The sequence below is a fragment of the Epinephelus moara genome, chromosome 9, assembly GCF_006386435.1.
Source record: "Epinephelus moara isolate mb chromosome 9, YSFRI_EMoa_1.0, whole genome shotgun sequence".
Classification (NCBI taxonomy): domain Eukaryota; kingdom Metazoa; phylum Chordata; class Actinopteri; order Perciformes; family Serranidae; genus Epinephelus; species Epinephelus moara.
Window position 1 is genome coordinate 7,849,556 of NC_065514.1, and position 20,640 is coordinate 7,870,195.

The following is a 20,640-nucleotide window of genomic DNA, read 5'->3' on the forward strand; positions in this document are numbered from 1 at the left end:
ATCAAAGAGAGCAGCTAATTGAGAGAAGTGCAGGGGAGGGAGCCGAGTGTCCAGGGTGTCCAGGTGCAGAAATACAGGCCTTCTGAATCATGTGCTCATTCATAATGCCAAGAATAAACAAATCGAGCGTTGAATTAAAATCAAACTGTTGCTAATTTTAACTGAGGGACTTCAGTTTAGGGTTTCATTTAGATTCTGTTATCCAGTCAGGTAGATTTTTATTTGTGTCTGTGTATCATCCACGTCTTCTTTATAAAAACACATCAAATAAGACTGTAAATCCACTTTTGTTTGGAAAATTGCAAATTACAGTGTGAAAGCAAGAAGATGGATGTATGGTAGGTGCAGATCAATTTGAAATTGTGAAAACATTTTATAAAACGAAAATTTTCATTACATTCTTGTTCTTTTAAAGCCTTTAAAGATCACAGTGGTGGGTTTTAGCGTATTACAAATATATATGTACTTTGAAATTGGCCAAAATTGACAGCACACAGATTAATTTCTTATCCACAACATCCCTGGTGGTAGTTGGATGTTTGAGGTATGGACAAAGCTAGGCTAGCTGTTTCCACCTATTTCCAGTCTTTGTGCTAAGCTAAGCTAAGATGTTAATAAGTAGGGCTGCCCCCTAACAGTTGACCAAACGTTAGTTGACCAGAAAGGTCATCAAAATAAATCAAACCCTATATGACTGGACCATGTTGGTCTTTAATTTGAAAGGACAGACACAGGAAGTGGCCACGCTCAGCAGTCAGACAGGAGTCAGGTTACAGACCAACCACAGCCGACAGATATCTTTCCCTTCTTCTGTAAATATTCAGTCTGATAAATACAGAAAAGTTGATCATGCTAGTGCAGGGCTACCCAGAGCTTTACATCTGTCCCACGGACGATAGGCCTACACACTTATAAACAGCTCCTGGAAGAAGATCAGCTCTAATTTCCAGGGCTGGTACCTGCAGTTATTCCACAGGCTAGTTAATAACATGTCGGGCAGGAAATCCAAAGTGTGGGATCATTTTGAGAAGGTGAAGGACGAACCCAAGGTGATATGTAAACTCATCTTCATTGGTCGACTACAAACATGACGTATCATCTGAAACATGGAAGTAGCTACATGCCCATTAGCCCACAGCGTCATTAACAGGCGGCTCGCTCAGTGTGTGACGTGCACTTGTAGATAAAATATAGGCCTATATTAATGAAGGTTCATTAGTACGGTTTTGTATTTCTCTGTAATGTAGCACAGTGTTAACAATGTTACTGATACTATTCTTTCTCACACCTTCAACTCAAACCACCAAAATATATCATTTAATAGTTACATTAATATCGAAAACATGCAGGCGACTAGTCGACTAATGGCCCTAAATGATGACTATTAGTCGACAGGGAAAATTCTTCAGGGACAGCCCTACTAATAAGTGTCTCATGCTGTCAGAATGTTATAGTCTATAACTAAACCTCCAATTTATTCTCATTTGGCGCTCTGCCTCGCTATAATTGCGGTTTTTTACAAGCCCATAAACATCCCAAACATGGATAATAAGAGGAAAGTAAGAAAATGTAGGAAATATACACCACCACACATTTAAAATGGGTCATAAGTGATGATAGAGAGGGATTACTTCTGTTTGAGTCTGAAATTCTGCATGGTATGTCTTTAAACGAGCTGCCGCATAACAACTTGAATTTAAAAAAAAAGGAGAATATGTGTCTCTATTTAAAAGGACATGGACACAACAACTATTCAACAGGTCATAGTTAGGAATTCTTTCTAACAGGCTTCACTCGGGTGAGTCATCATCTCTTGCTGTTTCATAAATGTATTATGCTCTAACAGGTGGTGCCGAGCATTCGCTGGAAACGCCGATGAATGATGATGTTTTATGCTGAATTACACCTAGCCGACACATCATTAATGGACAGTGGAAGGATGAAGGTCTGGAAAAACAAACAGTGTTGCAATGAGGGAGTTCACAAAAGACAAACAATGACACACATGCTACAACGTGCTGGCTCTCTCATCACCATAGATACCTTTCACAGGGAAAGTGAAATGAGGAAATTAAACCAATGAATTACAAGGAGGAAATGAACAGCAGCTGTTTAACAGGATACTTGCACAGCTTGAAAAACAGATACCTTTTCCTGGAGCTCTACATACTTGGTCGGAAATACAAAATACACACATTAAAAAAAAATGCAGTACCTTTTTTTTTCTTTAGATTTGTTTGGTTATTTCATTGAAGAGTTTTGACTTAACTAGTGTTGGGCTCATTACTCAAAAAACAAAGAGTATTATAATAACTTCACATATCACTCCCTGCTACAATAATACATTACACTCTCCTGTTGCCTGTGACCAGTATTTTCTCGAGGATCTGTCTGAAACACGGAGAGTCAGTCATGGAGGTAGGCAACATTTCATCCACCACATACTCAGTCGCAAGCTTCACTACTACTTCTTGTAGCCCACAGCTGTCCATGATTAAAATCCACTTCTTGTTGTTTAGCCAGTGTAGCACTACAACCATCCTTTGCAGCCCCAGAGGTGTATTTCCACAAGCTGCAAGTTGTTGTGCTGTCAGTCATAGTAGCTTTTCCCGGAAGTTTGAACTCATGTTTTCGCAGTGGAAAAACTCTTAAGCCCTGTTTCCACCCAACACTTTCGGTATGGTACCTTTGGAACCAAAAGTAACCCTTCAGACATGGTACCTAGACCCTCGCATTTCCACGGCAAACAGTACTCTTAAATGTGGGCGGGGTTGTTGTCACTCACTGCTCTGTCCACACTATATTTCCTCATCAGGACAGTCTGAACCTCGTTTATGGTCCGTAGAACAGGTTAGCACGTTGACATTTTCAGAACAAAATAGAACAGGCTGGAGTGAGAGTCTCTCTTTAAAAATAGTAGGTTCTTCATTTAGTCCTTCTCAGGCAAGCGCAGGTGTATAGTGTTGCTGGAGCCCACAAGAACGAGGCTCCGCGACACTTTTCTTTCTCCAAGTGAGGATTAGATTGTATGCAATTCCATAATTCCTACCCCTAACTGGAACAACGATGTCCTTGTCATCTTTTCTGCCAACAAAATCAAAAGTAATAGGAATGTTTCCAGCTGCTGAATGTAAAGGCCCTGACACACCAAGCCGACGGTTGGCCGTCGGTCGAAGTCGGGCCGCCCTAGTTTTTGCAGTGTGTCCCGCACCGTCGGCACCTCGGCGGCTTTTCAGCCGATTGAGCATGTTGAATCGGCGGCGGAGCTTGTCGGTGAGACAGATCACTCTGATTGGCTGTTCAGGTTTTATTCCCTCGCCTCCCTGTAGCGAGTGAATCTGCCTGTAGTGAAACCAGGGCTAACCGGTGCTTCCTCCTCAGGCTCCTCAGGCTCCACTTCACTCAGCTGCCTGACAGACCCGCTGCTTCTTCACACTTTAACCTGAATAACAGACCAGAGCTAGCTGGGGGCGGCTAGTGGAGCGTTAGCCGCAGCATGACCGGAGGGAAGCACAGCCAGTTAGCCTCCGCTAGTCTCTGAGCTAGCCCCAGCTCTCTGTTTGGATCCAACCGGAGCACCGAGCCCTGGTTTGTTATTCAGGTTAAAGTGGGAAAAAGCAGCGGGTTTATCGGGCAGCTGAGTGAAGTTGAGCCTGCGGAGGAAACACTGAGACCATCTGAATGTAATAGTCTGTGGAGGTGCTGCTGTGCTCGGCTGCACAGATAGGAAACCCCTCGGCTGACAGGATGTACCACTCTCTCACTCCGCTACTTTGTTTATCTCATGCATTCCTCTGACTTCCGGTTTCCCTTTTTGCATTATTTCCTCTCATGCACGTGCAGAACACACGTGCTACTTGGCCGTCGGATGTAGTCTTTGTAGTGTATTCAAATGCAACTGACACAGGGCGACGTGAGGCGACTGAGACGACGCAACAGTTGGCTTTCATTGCCGCTAGTTCTTTGATGTCGGTTTGGTGTGTGAAGCTCACTACATCAAGGCAGTTATATTTCACCAAATACCTAATACCTGTGCTCTCAGAGCAGAAAGACACCCATTGGGAGTGATTTTCATGACGATACAGGACATAAAGCATTAAGATACCAAGCTAATTGTTTTACTTTACAGTCTAGTATGCTGTAGTGTATAATAGTGGCGTACCCTGTGAGGTCCGTGTAGCATTTGCTTAGTCTACAATACACTTCACATTTATTACAGCTGGTTATCTAGGTGATTAAAATTGAATTATAAATCCTGCAGCATGACTCCACTGTGTCTGTGTTTAACAACTTACAACATGAAATCCTGTTCCCAGCAGGGCTGGTCCCCCCGCACTGTGATCGTTGTGCTCTTGACATTCTGCACCTTCAGCGTCACGTAGGTGTTGAATTTATCTGCAACAAAGGAAAAGGGAGATTACACTGCAGTTTAAATTGCAGTGAGGAGGTAGCAATACATTAAGAGCATATAGAGGGGCTACATTTGGGAGAGAATTATGTAAGACTGTAAGAAAAAAAGAGTAAATGTGCAGCAGAGAACATATAGAGTATTAGTACAGTGATCACATATCTTTTAGGAGACCTGAGCCAAAATACATACTCTCAAGTAGGGCTAACCAGGCCAGTTCGACTTTGGCTTTGTGTGGTTGAAAAAGACATCACAAGCTCGAGTGAGAGTGAAAGCAGATAAGTCACCTCCCCCCCACTATGCCAAGCCAGACCAGACCAGGCCAGGCCAGCAAACTGACCCTGTTAATCTCCACAGAGAGCCAATCCCATGCAACAGATACAAGTACAGGATCCAACTGCCTGGTATATGTCTCCTGCGTCTGTGAATTACAGCTTCCTGTGAAATAACCGCCCTCTAAATGATCAGTATGTAACAGAGGGGGGAGGTAATGGAGTGGAAGTCACTCCTGACCTGTTACTGCTGCAGAAAAGGTCCCTGTCAGCCCTGATACCATCAAGACTGAAACTGAAATTCAGTCAGGTCAAAGGTGAAGCCAGCCTTTACATACTGAGCCTAAACATGACAGCTGCTTATATCTGATTGCTGCTGTAACCCTGTTGGCTTTGGAAACTGGCAGTTAAGACACAGTCAAGTGCCAATCCGTCAGTCCGTGCAGACAACTTTCACACCGAGTGATGTCCGTCAGCCTCCTCTTGGCCAGTCGTGCCGGTCAGCAGAGCCGCAACAACCGTCTGCACCAGCTGTCAGCGCAGGGCGGGGTGAGGGCTGAGGGAGGTGGAGAGGGGATTAGATGGCCCGTGACACGGCCACCACTTTTCATTTGCCACAGCAGGGCGAGGAAGCGTCAACACGTGCCTGCTGATGTGCTTAGTTTCGCTTGGGTAGATATCAGCCCTGCTCCACCGGTGGTCCTCCCTGTGACTCCCCCATTCTAGCGAAATAAACCGACCCCCTACCTGGGCACGAGAGCAGCTGGAGGAGCTGGAGGAACGGCTTGGATTGAAATGCTGATCTTGACTTTGGGTTAGATGAAATAAACACATGGTGTCGTCTGTTTTTAGCTGATCCACTGAATTAAATACCTGGCATATCAAGATACTTCATTACACTGCAGTACTGCTGACTGGTTTGCAACATTGCTCACAATGGCCTAATACATCCAGAGATATTAAAGGTACAGCTACCTTGGCACTGTATCAGTTAAGTCAAATGCACCTCCACTGATAAGACTTCTGCATAAACAGTGCAGGCACGCGATTTGTCTGTGTGTGAGACTGTTTGTGCAGAAGTGCTTTAAATATTAAGGTTTTAGCAAAAATGCATGTGTTTGATAAGTACTGAGCATAAACCTGGATAAATAAGACTTGCATTATACTGCATGAGTTGTGTAAAAGTTTGTTAACAGATGTCTGGATATGGTTTTGCTGTTGTTTTTTGGATTCTTCAGTCACCGTGAGGGCAAGATAACGGAGTTTGCTTTACAAATTCAATGGAACACAGGGTGAGATATATAAACGATCTAATGTAGCTCATATACTGTTAACAAAGTATATCACCATACTGGCCAGCCCTAAATACAGCTCATGATATTTTAAAATATATTTGTTTTTTACAGTGTTCAATTATATTGCTGCACAGATTTGGACTTCCAAGATATCACAGTGAGTAAAATTCACTAGGACTGCAATGAATGATTATTTTAACTATCAATACATTTGGAAGAAAAAGATTTCTGCACACTTACATCTATGCAGTGTGCGTCGGTACAATAGACAAGAAAGGACGGCAGTTGTGCAGTTATGAGGATTTGCTGCAACTCTTTGTCTTGAAAGACATCTTTTTGGACTTTTTTTTATTCTCTCTGTGATTTTATAGACCAACAAGAAAGGAGAGCAGAGAATATACCTGCACACCCATGCAAGTGGGCTGAAGAGCCACAAAAGGTCCACAGGCTGAGATCAATGCAAAAAATAGTCGATTCATTTAAGACATCTGTGCGCAAAAAGAAGAGTGCTCAAAGTGCAAATAATACTAATTTTAAAAAAGAGAATAAATCGTATTTTTGGCAATTTTTTTTGTGCACACAGATGTCTTAAACATTTGACTATTTTTTGCACTGATCTCAGCCCGTGGACCTTTTTGTGGCTGTCCAGCCCAGTTCCACTGGTGTGCAGGTATCTCCTCTGCTGTCCTTTCTTGTTGGCCTTTAAAATGACATAGAATTTTAAAAAATCCAAAAAGAGGTCTTCTCATTGCTTAATTTATCAGACCAACAGACCAAGACTCCAAAATATTCCGTTTACTATCACAAAACAAAAGTAAAAGAAAGGCAGCAAATACTCACAACTGAAAAGCTGAAACTTATTTTTTTTTCTTTGTTTAATTGCTCTGCGATCACAATGGCTGACGAATTTCTGGTGATAGACTAAAAAAAGTCTGTCAAATAATCATTTCAGCTCCAAAAATTTAGTAACAAAGTCCTTCAAATACACGATATAATAAAATATACCTAACAAAATTAATAAAACAAATGAAAACCAAAATATAACACAATCTATAAAAACATGGGTTAGATGCACTTAACTTGAAATTTCAGCATAGAATACCCAAAATATGTAAATGTGTAATATGTATGTTTAAAGCTGCAATTACTGTGACACCAAAAGGGCAAACCCTGAGAGCTGGACCCAGCACACACACACACACAGTAAAGTAGGCTACACACACACACACACACTCCTCGTTTGGTCTGGGAAATAAAAGCAAAGCATCAGCTGTTCCTTTGTAGACTGATCACCTGATCGCACTAAACAAAGATTTTCCTGGTTACCCCAGTAACATACTGAAACATTTACTCTGCACATGGCCTTTACGGCAGCAGCCAGATAAGCAAATGCAACTCTTGACACACATGAAACAATAAACAGTTGACACAGGTGGATTCTTACAACGTAAAGATTAAATTAGGCGAAAAGACAAAAAGCTGGACTGAAAGCACCCCCACTGATCCATGTGAGGTCACACTGTCCATCCTACAAGCACCACGAGTGAAAGGAGAAAGACCTAATTAGTGTCTCGAGAGGACAGTCGGACAAAACACAGGCGTTATGACAAAAGGAGCCTGGGGGATGCTCAAGCCTTTCCCTAATTAGATAGTCCATGCCTTGAGCCACATTTGGGCCGGCTCCCATGGATAGATGAGATGAGATAAGGGAAGAGGATGTATGGATTAGATAAGAGCCACTTAGTGGCTGTGAGACCTTTACAGTAGGTGCTGTCCACAATATGGCTGATACAATCTGCACTGTTGAGGAGAAAGCAGCGGTAACTGCCCGGAAAAACACTTTTATAAACTTTTATTTATTAATTTATCTTTATATTTACCAATATTATAAAAATCACCTCAACACATAAGAGAAGCACAAACATTTTTGGAGATTATCCCTTGAATTTAACTTTGTAAAGCTTTGTGATAGAGGTCATATTATCAGAAGGTCAGTAACAGTACACGTAAAACTATAAAAAGCATTTCAGCAGAAAATGCGTGTGAATGCTGAAAGGTAAAATGAAGTAAAAAAGTAACAAAAATCTAGGTTTAGGGAGACTTTAAGATTATCTCCATTGGGTTGTGTAGCAAAAACATACATATATATATATATATATATATATTTCTTTCTTGTTGAACATTTTTCAAAAGCATAAATGGTTATAAAGAGCTGAACTTTTCGATTTTTGAGTGATTTCTGTAGCTGAAAATGTGCAGAAGTACTTCAAAATACAGGAAAAAATGAAAAAGATTTTAATCGTAATAGTGTAAATGCTGAATCAGCAACCGCACACAATTAGTCACTTGAGCAATATTTTACACACAGCTGGGACTGGGCAATATGGACATAAATTCACATCTCAGTATTTTCAGGCTGACTGGCGATACACGATATATATCTACATGTATTCAGTTGCAAGTCAAAGCCACAGTTGAGATGTTACAAGCACTTTTATAAAAACAGACTGTGATCAAAATAAAATGCAAAGATGGATTGTTCCCCTGTTTACGTTAACTTTTTGCACATAGCACTGGAGATACAGAGGTTTAAAGGTTTGTAGGGCTGTACCCAAATATTCGGATATTCGAATATTCGTTTCTATGGGTAGGTATTCGTTATGAAAATGTGATATTCGATATTCGTTTTTTTTATTTACTTTTTTTTTTTACATATTTTTTGGTGCTAAATGTAGTCTTTTTGTTGTTGGTAAATGTAGGTTATCAATAAAAATCAAAACTTTTAAATTGCATTGTTAAAAATGTGAAAATATAGTATCGCCTACTGAGCTTGTGCGCACGGCAGCTTGAGCGCATCCGTCTGAGGCTGTGGATCAGTGCCAGGTTTTACCACTTTATCATTATTCCCTCTAACTTGTAGCTGTTTTTTCGTTATCTTTTGAATTTAATATGAATTATGGAACCGTTTTTGTCAACGTTTGTGTGCGTGACACAGAAACATGACACACATTTTTTTGTGGCTGGAGAGCAAAGATCCGGTCGCCACTGTGCAAAACTCCGCAATACAATTAGGTCCGAACCCCCCCATGAACGAATATTTGAATATTTGTTATAAATTCTGCCGTAGGTCCGAATGTTAAAAAAAACGGTATTCGGGACAGCCCTAAAGTTTTGCAGCACAGGACACAAACTACAGCATGAGTATAAAAGCAGCAAGTAGGCCTACATCCATTGGAGTTTGGAGCAATTTGTGTGGCCAGAGTTAAAAACTCGTTTTCCAAGGCCTTTCAAAAGAATCTAGTGCTGGCAGTGTTAGGGTATTAATCTTATTCATGCTCACAGCATCAACAGAGAGGCCGAGGGAGGGAAGGAGCGAGAGACACTTTGTCCTGCATCCAGGCGCTGTCTCCATGTCACACAATAGACTACAACTACCAAGAAGAACAGTGACGTGCTCACACACAATCAATCAGCGCAGTCTCCCACACATGCAGCGCAGCGCTGTATTGAACATGTGCTACTGCGGATATTTCATTCATCTCCCAGACTTATTTAGTGTAGCACGTGCAACATATAGACCGATGTCACACTGTAGACTAATTAACAGACAGATTGAACAGAGGAGCAGCTCTGTGTTTCTCTGAGTGAGTGAGTGGGGCGGAGCTGTGCGGAGAGTTTGAGAATGGAAAGGTGCACACTGGGCCAAACACAAACACACACAATGAANGAATTTAATATGAATTATGGAACCCTTTTTGTCAACGTTTGTTTCCCCCGTTTTGTACAATAAATTATTGTTTAAAGTTTCAACAAGTTTCTTTTGGAGTGCATGACACAGAAACATGACACACATTTTTTTGTGGCTGGAGAGCAAAGATCCGGTCGCCACTGTGCAAAACTCCGCAATACAATTAGGTCCGCCCCCCCCCATGAACGAATATTTGAATATTTGTTATAAATTCTGCCGTAGGTCCGAATGTTAAAAAAAACGGTATTCTGGACAGCCCTAAAGTTTTGCAGCACAGGACACAAACTACAGCATGAGTATAAAAGTAGCAAGTAGGCCTACATCCATTGGAGTTTGGAGCAATTAAAAATCTTTGTGGCCAGAGTTAAAAACTCGTTTTCCAAGGCCTTTCAAAAGAATCTAGTGCTGGCAGTGTTAGGCTATTAATCTTATTCATGCTCACAGCATCAACAGAGAGGCCGAGGGAGGGAAGGAGCGAGAGACACTACAGAGAGGCCGAGGGAGGGAAGGAGCGAGAGACACTTTGTCCTGGCGCATCCAGGCGCTGTCTCCATGTCACACAATAGACTACAACTACCAAGAAGAACAGTGACGTGCTCACACACAATCAATCAGCGCTGTCTCCCACACATGCAGCGCAGCGCTGTATTGAACATGTGCTACTGCGGATATTTCATTCATCTCCCAGACTTATTTAGTGTAGCACGTGCAACATATAGACCGATGTCACACTGTAGACTAATTAACAGACAGATTGAACAGAGGAGCAGCTCTGTGTTTCTCTGAGTGAGTGAGTGGGGCGGAGCTGTGCGGAGAGTTTGAGAATGGAAAGGTGCACACTGGGCCAAACACAAACACACACAATGAAACCACATAAATTAAGCCTCTACCTCATCTGATCTGAGGTCAAAGTTAGTTTGTGAGACCTTCCTTGGTATGAGAAGAACTGATTCTTCTTCATGTTCAAATGCATGACAACACACACTTCTCTATTCTCTCCATTACACACCGCACACACACACACATACACAGTGACACAGTGAAAGCACACATTGTGGGATGATGCAGGCTACTTGTCCTGTTCATGTACTCACTTCCTGTGAACCATCCACTCACCCCTGAGCCCTCAGTCGAGCATCTTCATCCATTATTGACTGATGATGAGTTTTTCAATAAATTAGTCAAGGAAACGCAGGCGCTTGGAAGGCTGACATTTCAAATTCAGACCACTCATCAATATTGCATGCAACAGAAGACGTCAACCTATCGGAGGACTTCTCTACCACTGTTGGGACCACCTCATGAGAAGTGTCTCCATCTTCAGAGAAGTGGACTGAACATAATGTCAACCATGTAAAACAAGGGCTTGTTATTTGGGAGATGAAATCTAAATTCTGATAGACAGAAAATGTGCGCTCAGAGACTGAACACACACACAGCCCTTATCAATCCTCTGTTTCCTGTGGCAATCAGTGGAAAGTCCGACAGCTAACCAGCAGCCCATCCAAGGGCACCTTCAGTTCTACAAATACAGCATTCCCCAGAAACAACTTCTTATGACAAGGTTTCAGAGTGAGGCGTCAAAGCTCTTCATCTGAAGGTGTGGTGAAAGCACAACACAAACACACATCCCAGACCAGCCTTATGTAAACTTTGAGGGCTCTTCCAATAAATCACACGTCTCCCTGTGCAGAGCAGGTCCGGTTATCATGAGCAGAGAGGAGTAATAACCACATCATGTTCAGTAATTCATTCCTTAAACCTGAATAAACAGACAAAGAGCCAGTTCCTGACCAGGCCTGCCTCCAGACTTAATGTGGCCTAACAATGATAAAAAACTGGAGAACAAAAACATGGAAGTGGGTAAAAGAGAAAAAAAACGTCTGACTGTGCAAGTGCAAAAGTGCTAAAATCATACTTTGTACAATTAGACAAAAACAACTTCATAGTATTATTATCATAATTAAAAACATATTCCAGTTCATACCCAATATATTCATAAAACTTTTGTCTTCTGAATTTCCGTCCTTAAGTTTTCTTTACTTTAGCTCGCAACAAAAAAGACAATCAAATCTTTATATAATAAAAAGATTAAAGAACTTCAGCAGTGGGGTAATATGATCCTTTTTCCTTGTTTTAATCAAAACGCTGGCTGCAGCATTCTGGACTAATTGTAGTTTTCTTATTTACGTAGTTCGGTGAAAAGGGAATTGCAGTCGTGTAAACAACTGGTAACAAAAGTGCGAGTGAGTATTTCGGCATCTTTCTGGGTTAAAAAAGGCCTGTTCTGTCATGAGAATGTTACATTCTGCAAAATTCACACCCAAACATCTACAACCCAAAATGATTATGGCTGTATCCAACTCAGAATTAGTCAATGTGGAGAATCTGGAGTCAGAAAAGTCAAATCAGATCAGGTTGCTCGATATGAATATTTGAGTCCTTTTATTTTACATAAAGAGTCCAGAGTTTTAACAGAGTTAAGCAGGAATTTCAGCACGATGTATAAGCGAACTAATGAGGGATTGGATGCCAACACTAGAAATCAAACAAAAGCCAGCAACTGTATTTGTGAGCTCAAAATTCACCACCTCTACACAGAAGGCAGAAGATATCGTTATCGTGGAGCCTGGCTGGGCAAAGACTCTCTTCCCCCGGGCAGATGCCTGTACCGTAGAGCAGTGAGAAAGTGAGGAGCACTCAATCTGCAGCTAAACCGAAAAAAAAAAAAAAAAAAAGCTAAACCGAAAAAAAAAAAAAAAAAAAAGACTGCTCGACTGATGATTCAAATCTTCCACTTTCAGGGAGCAGCCCCAGAAATTAGATATCCATGACCAAATCTGACTGCAGATTTTGCTCATTTCCACACTAAGAACAACAACCATAAACTGACAACGCCAGTATATTATGATGTAAGAGTGCCAGCCTTAAGTCATTTACCATTTCTGAAAAATGGCCTCTAAAAAGCCACTGCAACAAGGCAGCCTCATACACACAGTGCTCATTTCACTCCACTCTACCAAAGCATGTGCAAAACAAAGACATACTTGAGCTAATTTACTGCATGAACGTAACCTTTGGTGCTCTCAATCACACACAGGAGTGTGCTCAACAAATCCGTCTTCGCCCTCTAGCCAAAAAAAAAAAAAAAAAAAAAAAAAAAGTGACTGATGTTTACATTTCGCCTCAGGGAGACGACGGGCTTAACTGAATTTCCCTGATGTTTACTCTGGGACAGGTGTCACATATGGTGTGGCCTAGAGAAGGGAGGGAGGGGAGGGCCGAGACAGACAGAGCAGCCCAGCACAGGCTGTGAAATCTAAAACTAATATCTCAGTGCAACAGAGCTGTGACACAATGTAGACGTTTTCCCACGTGTGACGGGACTAAGGAAAATACAAGCTGAACTAATGTAGAGACCTGCTGGCTAATTAACTTTAGCAATTATCCTCAGCGAACACGGGGTCAGGCTGGGACTCAGAACAAGAGTAAAATGTCACAGGCAGATCCAAAGCCGTGGTGACTTTCTGTCTATGCTGCCGCTTGCTCTTGACAGAAATGTCACAGGGCTTAAAGGCAGGCGTTAGGCTGGACACTAGAGGGATTTGCTTAGGTGGGGAGCGTGGGGATTTGGACTTAGCGGCCACCGATCTAAGCTCACCTGTGCGCGGCCTGGCATGGAAGGACACTGGATTACGTAATACAGAATCAACTCTAGCGTTCAGTGACTTGCCAGAATCTGACTGATTAGCCTACATGAGCAAATGAGTGCATGTGGCATATTTCCAAAAAGAATAACAGCAAGACAACAAGGACAATAAAGTCCCAATGTCCTCAAACAAGTACTTCCTAATTAACAGCGTCTTACCTTGCTACTGCTGCTAAAATTGGTCAAATTTGTTGCCATATCAAAATACAAACATTATTAATCATAAATAAACAAGTTTCAACCAAAAAATCTGATCAGCTTTTAGACATTGCCCACGTTTGTGTCGGGATCGGCTGCAGACTGACTTGGCAGAGATGGCCGCCATCTTGTTTTTACATGGATTAGTGCATTGTGAAAATTATCCTTCCACATGTTCCGCAATGGAAACCTTGTTCTAACTTTTACTTCCTCTAGAAAGTCAAGAGTGATCATCTTCTCGGCGCTCTGCCAGGGCCACTAGATGGGACAAACAAGTATCCACGAACGAGGTCAAGTAGACCTAAAATGTGATGTCTTCTTATGAGGACGCAGGGTCTCAGGAGGATATTGCAAATAGCCCCGATATTGGAGGGTTGCTGGGTAAATTTCCATCCAGTTCAGCAGTGGATAAGTATATTATGTCATTGAAACTACATGTCTTGAAACAATATTAACAATCCCACACAGGCCTGAAGAATATGCTCCGAACTCCCAAGAACTTAGAACATGTTCTGCAGCTATACAGCTCCCTTTTCCCTCAATTCAATGAGGACTGAGACAGCGCTCATGTTAACACTGTCAACTATTTGAACAATGGGAGAGTGTGTCACCAGACCTGAGAAATGTTCATTAAAAGTAAAAGGTATGTGCTCACCTGGAGGTCCTTGGAGCTTGGCTTTTTTCACTGTAACACAAACAAAACAAAAACAATGATCAGGCAAGTTGGAAACAGATCCAAGTCAGCTACTGAAAGACAATGAAAGAAAAAGAATCAGTGAAGTTGTTGAGGTTACTGATGAACCAGTGAGGAAAAACAAGTCAGAAATGTAAACATATCTCGGCATGAGTAATGGAAAATGGACAGGATCTCGTGTTATTGAAGCCTGACTGATTCATTTATATGCAGACAAGCCGTGACTCGATGACTCGTGACACCTGAATCACACAAACACACCAACGGCATCACGATGTTGTTGACCACAAAAGCAGGAACACACAGTATGACGTGCGATCAAAACGGATGAGCTATTTGTTTTGATGGGCAATGTTTTGGCCTAGTACTTCATGTGTCTGATAAGGTGGCTTTATAACCACCACTTATTATATCATCATGTCAACTGCTCCATGAACAATAATAAACCTTATTCATGTAGCACCTTTCAAATCACAAAGTGCTGTACAATCAAACTAAACACATTTAAAAAAAAAAACAAGGAGAATAAAACAAATAACATGTCATAAAATCTCACCAAAGTAAAAGATAAAGCAAGGAAGGCCAAAACTAATATCAATATAATATTTGTGAAATAAAATCAATGAGAGAGCAATAAAATAAATAGACGGCTCAGATAAAGTCAGGATATGCTTTCTGACAGAAGTACGTTTTAAGTAGACTTAAACAAAGCCAGTGACTCAGACAGCCTTATATCCTCGGGAAGGTCGTTCCAGAGCCTTGGGGCCCTGACTGCAAAAGCTCTGTCCCTTTTAGTCTTCAGCTGGGACTCTGAAATGAGCAGAAGACCTCTGCCCGAGTATCTAAAATTACGCAGAGGTTCATAAGGGACTAAGATGTCTGAAATGTAATCTGGAGATAGGCCATGGAGAGCCTTAAAAGTAAACAATAAGATTTGCCAATGTATAGAGGCTAAAACTGGTGTGATGTGGTCGTGGCTCTTGGTTTTGGTTAAAAGCCATGCGGCTGACTTTTGAACAATCTGAAGAAATTGCAAGGTTTTTCATGAAAAACCAATTCTTAAAGCTACAGTTGGTAACTTTTATAAAAAATAACTTTTTCTCATGTTTTCTGAAACTGTCATTACATCCACACAGTTGTACATAAGATACATAATTCATGAAAAAAAAAATCATGTTCCTCCTTCTCTTCGTAGTGCTTCTCATGGCATTTGCGAGAATCTACTGCTGCTGAAGGAAAACAACCAATCAGAGCTCAGGAGTCTCTAACATAGCTGTCAAATTTGCCAAACACTACTGGTGAACTGCAGCCAAACTAAGCAGCGCTGGTCAAATATGAACCAAGATTCTGTTACTGCATTGCCTATTTCTAGTCTAATTTTTTTCAGAAACATATTTCAGTGTACTGTTTAGCTAAATTGAGAAACATTGCTCCAGCAGGTGGGCGGTGCTTGGTTTTGGCTAGGGGTGTGCAATTAATCGAACATTAATCAAAACTGACATTCAGAACCTCTAACTCAGGCATGTCCAAAGTCTGGCCCGGGGGCCAATTGTGGCCCGCAGACCAATTTTAATCGGCCCTCAGCTTGACTTTCAAAATATACCATATGTGGACCTTTACACAATAATGGTTAATCGAGCGAGATCACTTGGCATTTTTACCCTTCACCTCACAATGCCAGGACTATCATACACTACATTGTAGACAGGCATCAAGTAGTAATAGTTCATTAAAAGATAGAAATGGTTGTTTTTGTCTCACTTTAAAAAAGAAAAAACACCTTTGATGCGAGAAACAGTTGGCCCCCAGGTGTTTCACGTTGTTTTATCTGGCCCCCATTCAAAAAAGTTTGGACACCCCTGCTCTAACTGACGTAATCTTGCCCATGTCGGTAATTTCTTTTTTCAAATTCTGTTAACACTTTCCCAACTGTGTGTGTTCATGTACTGTCCCCTTAAAAACATACTACTGTGTGTGTAGTCACGTGACACCGCCCCGTCCAGTCCACGACATGGAAGCAGAACTCTGATTTGAGGTCATATCACCAAGCCCTAGTTTTGGCTTGATTGCTTTCAACATGGCAGCTGGGTCACGCACTTTCTCATTTTACAGCTAAACAGTACACTAAAATATGTTTCTAAAAACATTTGAGGTGAGAAATAAGCAATGCAGTAACAGAATCTGGATTCATATTTGATCAGTGCTGCTTAGTTTGACAGCACAATTCACGAGCAGAAACTGACTTGATTGACAGCTACGTTAGAGACTCCTCAGCTCTGATTGGTTGTATTGGAAATTCTTGCATATGCCATTAGGAGCACTACAACGAGGCAGATGAGCATTTTTTTGTCTCACACATTATGTCAGTCTCATGTACTAATGTGTGGATATTGTGACAGTTTTATGACAAAAACATATTTAAATTACCAACTAGAGCTTTAATTAATTCTCATGATATACATTCTGTTCTTATACGAATGCAACTCATCAAGAAAACTTGCTGACATTGGATCAATAATCCTAAAATCAACAAAAAAACACACATTACAGCTCAGGTATGCTTAAAAAACAAACAGAAAAACTTTAAATGATAATCTGTGTGCTGGAATATTTGCACTGATTAAGAGCTTTTCGATTATGCAAGTGGAAAATAATATACTGGAGACTGACACCCACCTTTTATCAAAGCTGACAGGCAATTTTTATTTGATTTCAGAGCACAAACTTTAATATAATCAAGGAGCATAAGCCTGGACAGCTGTTATCACAAAATACAACAGCTGGTAAACAACACACAAAAAACAATGGCAAAAGTGGGCCAGGGCAGATGGGTATTAGGATAACAAAAAAAAAAAAAGTAAAAAGACGGGAAACAGCAGAGATTTCAAAACGTCAAAGAACTATTTTACGGGTAAATATGCTGGTGTATTTTGGTTTATTTTTAGACTTGGAATCTTTAGCCCCTTGATGCATCCATACAATAACGTTTATGGGATTGTGAAGCGCTTTGCAGGGGATTAATTGTGATTGCTGTGGCAGGGTTATGTGTTCAGGCATATAAACTACTAAAGCTTTGGAGCCTGAGATGGCAGATGGGCAGGACGGGATGATACGAGAACAAATGAAGCTTTCATATTTTCATGTAACAGCCCTTGTCTTCTCTCTGTGCACATTAAAACGACTATGCAGGAGAGAGACATATTTATTTGTTTTCCATTCTGACTGTAACATCCGTCTTGACTATATGAATAAAACCACAACACACAACAGTGATTCCCCAATGGTACACTTTTAGCCACAAAAATTAAGGACTACAACTCTGGGTTTTTTCCAGTGTTGTCTTTTAGGATAATGGTGGGAAAAAAAGGAACTTCGTTATCACAAACGAGGGGAAAAAGAAAAACCCTAGCTTGCCACTTCCTCCGAAGTGTTTCCTGTCTTGTACATACCTCTGTGTGAAGCGGAAAGGGAGCAGTGGAAATGTGGAGAGAAACCAGCAGTGTGATTTTTTATTTTTTTTTGGCTTTCCACTAACGCTTTTCAGCCATGTGTTCAACTCTTTGTCACTGGGGCAAATGAGCTGGCACAGTGGCCTTATGTCCTAAATTAGGCTACATGATGTTATTTCAGGCTGTGGTACACAGAGCAGAGGGCAATAAACCAGGGGGCCATTATGATGGAAACTGATGCTTATCATCTTCTGTCCTGGGCCCTCCGTGGCTTTAGAGGCTATTTAGCTCACTGTTTGGCAGGGCTAGTTGAACAGTTACCTTCTCGACCTATTGCTTTTTCTTTTCCCAGCATGCCTCTTTTCTTCTGAACATGCCTGCAACTTGATTCAAATATATTTAATCAGGCACAGGTTTTGGTCAGTTGACTTTGGGGCACTCCTTGGTGGTTCAGCTTTAGACATGCAGTGAGTGACATAAAGTCATAAATAGCCCTTAAAACAAAAACAAAAAACCTATACGGGCAAAAAACTCGCCTCGTAAGCCTCCACTAAAGACATTTTAACACGTCACAGAAGGAAAGCACACATGATTTAAGAGTAATGTCAGTATTTGTCACCCTGGACCCCATTTTCCTGTGTTTTCGTGTCTAAGTGTGTAAGGGAACAAATTTTATTTTAAATTGGTCCAATACTGAGTGACGCACTGTCAATTTACGTCAACTAATAAGCTCCTGTTGTCACTGACAGGTTCAGATTGTCATGATAAGTGTCTGACAAGATTATAGAAAGGATCCCAACAGAGAGACCTTTTCGTTAAAGAGTAAGATCTTTTTTGTTCAACCAGAAACAGCCCTAAAATCGCTATTAAAAAACCCACCAGACTCCATTTAAAAAACAACAGTCATTTTAGGGTGTACAGAGCCTGCATAGATTCACATCTAACTGCTGAAAATAGGGGTTTATTTCAACCAAACCAGAGTTAAGAAATGTTTGAGCAGTTGCAACCCAAGTCCGCTTTTGTGAGTTTGATGTTGTTTCCGTCGACTTTGAATTAAGTGTGTTTTATGATAGTAAAATTACCGATTATATAAATGGAGTTTGGTGGCTGTTTGGTTCGGTTCACTCTAACTCAAGTTCGTTTGCCCTCTCAGTGCGGTTTGTTTGGGCAGGTGTGAACACAGCAATCACACTCAGGTGTGCAACAAAACAACCGGACCGAGACCTTCTTGAAGAGGTGGTCTCAGTCTGGTTACAAACGAACTCTGGTGTAGTTCGTTTGTGGTGAGAACGTGTTTCTACCTGGATGTGAAGCAACTGCAGTCACATGACACATTGTTTGGGTTAAACATGAGCATGTTACAGTCCTGGAGGATTATTAATGTGCACCTCCTCCTGTACTGCCTTAATATGCACATTCAGCACATCCAATGCATCAAAACATTGTTTTCAAGTTGGAGCCGCGCCTCGTTTTCAAACTGTATGGTTTGACTAAAATGAACAATGACAGCAATATAGTCCACGATGAGCAGCGCTAAAATCAACCTGCGTAGTTGTCCCTCCATTGTGACATTAGAAAGTGTCACATTTATCTTACAAGTGTACTCTTCTTCAACGTTTGCTTTACTTCCTGGATTTTTCCCACATGGAAATTCTGACCAATCAAGAGCAGCTTTCTCACACAAGGCATTTGATCTGGTCCACTTGTAAATGCTGCCCTGAGAACACGAACCAACTCTAGGCAATTATACAACTTTGGAACAAAATCAGTCCCTGATTTGGATTAAAGCAAGACAACTCCAGGTCACTGCCATGACTGAGAAACTTAATTAAGATCTGTGCTATCCTCCCGTGACAAGTCAAAATGTCCGCTGTGTAAAAGGCCTTTTAGATAAAACTTACTGTGGAGCCACAAAGATAATGGCATTTCGCAACCACACGGGAGTATTACAAAAAGGTCAACTTTGATTGTTTGTCTTAAAAGCTCATATTGCACAATTTGACCACAGTGTAGTAAAGATACTGAATTTGGCTGTTCCAAATAAAAGGATGTCATCAGTGAAAGGCAGAAAGCAGGAAAAGTGGGAACAGGAAGTGACACCGGGATCTACTCCTGTTGCAGGCAGTGGTGTACTTCCTCTTTGTGCTGGCAGTTGGATCTGATCAGGTGGGGCCAGTGTGAGAGGGAGACAGAGAGAGGGAGAGAGAGCAACAGATGGCCAGGGGATTACTCCCACAATCTCTAAGCGCTCTCTCTGCCTCTTTCTCCCATAATTCCACTACTCTGCTGCTCGCTGCACTCACTCTGCCCGCGGTTCTGTCACTTTTAGTCCTGCACAGCCTCTGTTTCTCATCCTTTTATTGAATTATTCTGTTGTAGTAACTCCCCACCTAACTCAGTCAGCTGCAGAGTCAAAGACAAACAGGCAGGCTCTGAGCAAACAGTGCTGCTGTTGTGATAACCAGTGTGCTCCTAATCCGTGGCTTGGACACTTGAAAGACTGGAGTGTGTGCCATGACAAAGAACTGCTCAGTGTTTCCCATACATTCATTTATCTGTGGCGGTGCACCACGAATAAATGATCTCCGGTACATATAGATTTTTATGCTTTTGGCGCTACCTGTTCGACATCGCTCATAAACACATTATAATGGGACTCACTGTCTGTGAATGTAGCTTGTCGTTACAATTCCGGTGCAATAGGTGGCGGTATGCATCGTAAAGACGCAGTTAATGCACCTGGTCCGCCAGAAGAAGAAGAAGAAGAAGCAGACGTAGTAGCAGAACGGGTCCAAAGACCTCTCAGTACAAATATGTGGGCAAACAAGTCCAAAAGTGGTCCAAACAACTCTAACTCATCATGTTAT

At 41.5% G+C, this 20,640-nt stretch overlaps 1 protein-coding gene across 2 annotated transcripts in view; it reads right to left on the reverse strand.

Annotated features, from left to right (window-relative positions):
* Positions 1-20,640, reverse strand: part of LOC126395791 (protein unc-13 homolog B-like) — a 91,728-nt gene that overhangs the window by 62,722 nt on the left and 8,366 nt on the right. For both annotated transcript variants that reach the window (XM_050053513.1, XM_050053512.1), the window contains exons 2-3: positions 14,286-14,315; positions 4,296-4,395 (exon numbers count right to left, since the gene is read on the reverse strand). In XM_050053513.1, coding sequence (XP_049909470.1) covers positions 4,296-4,395; positions 14,286-14,315 — 130 coding nt within the window. The remainder of the gene's footprint in view (positions 1-4,295; positions 4,396-14,285; positions 14,316-20,640) is intronic.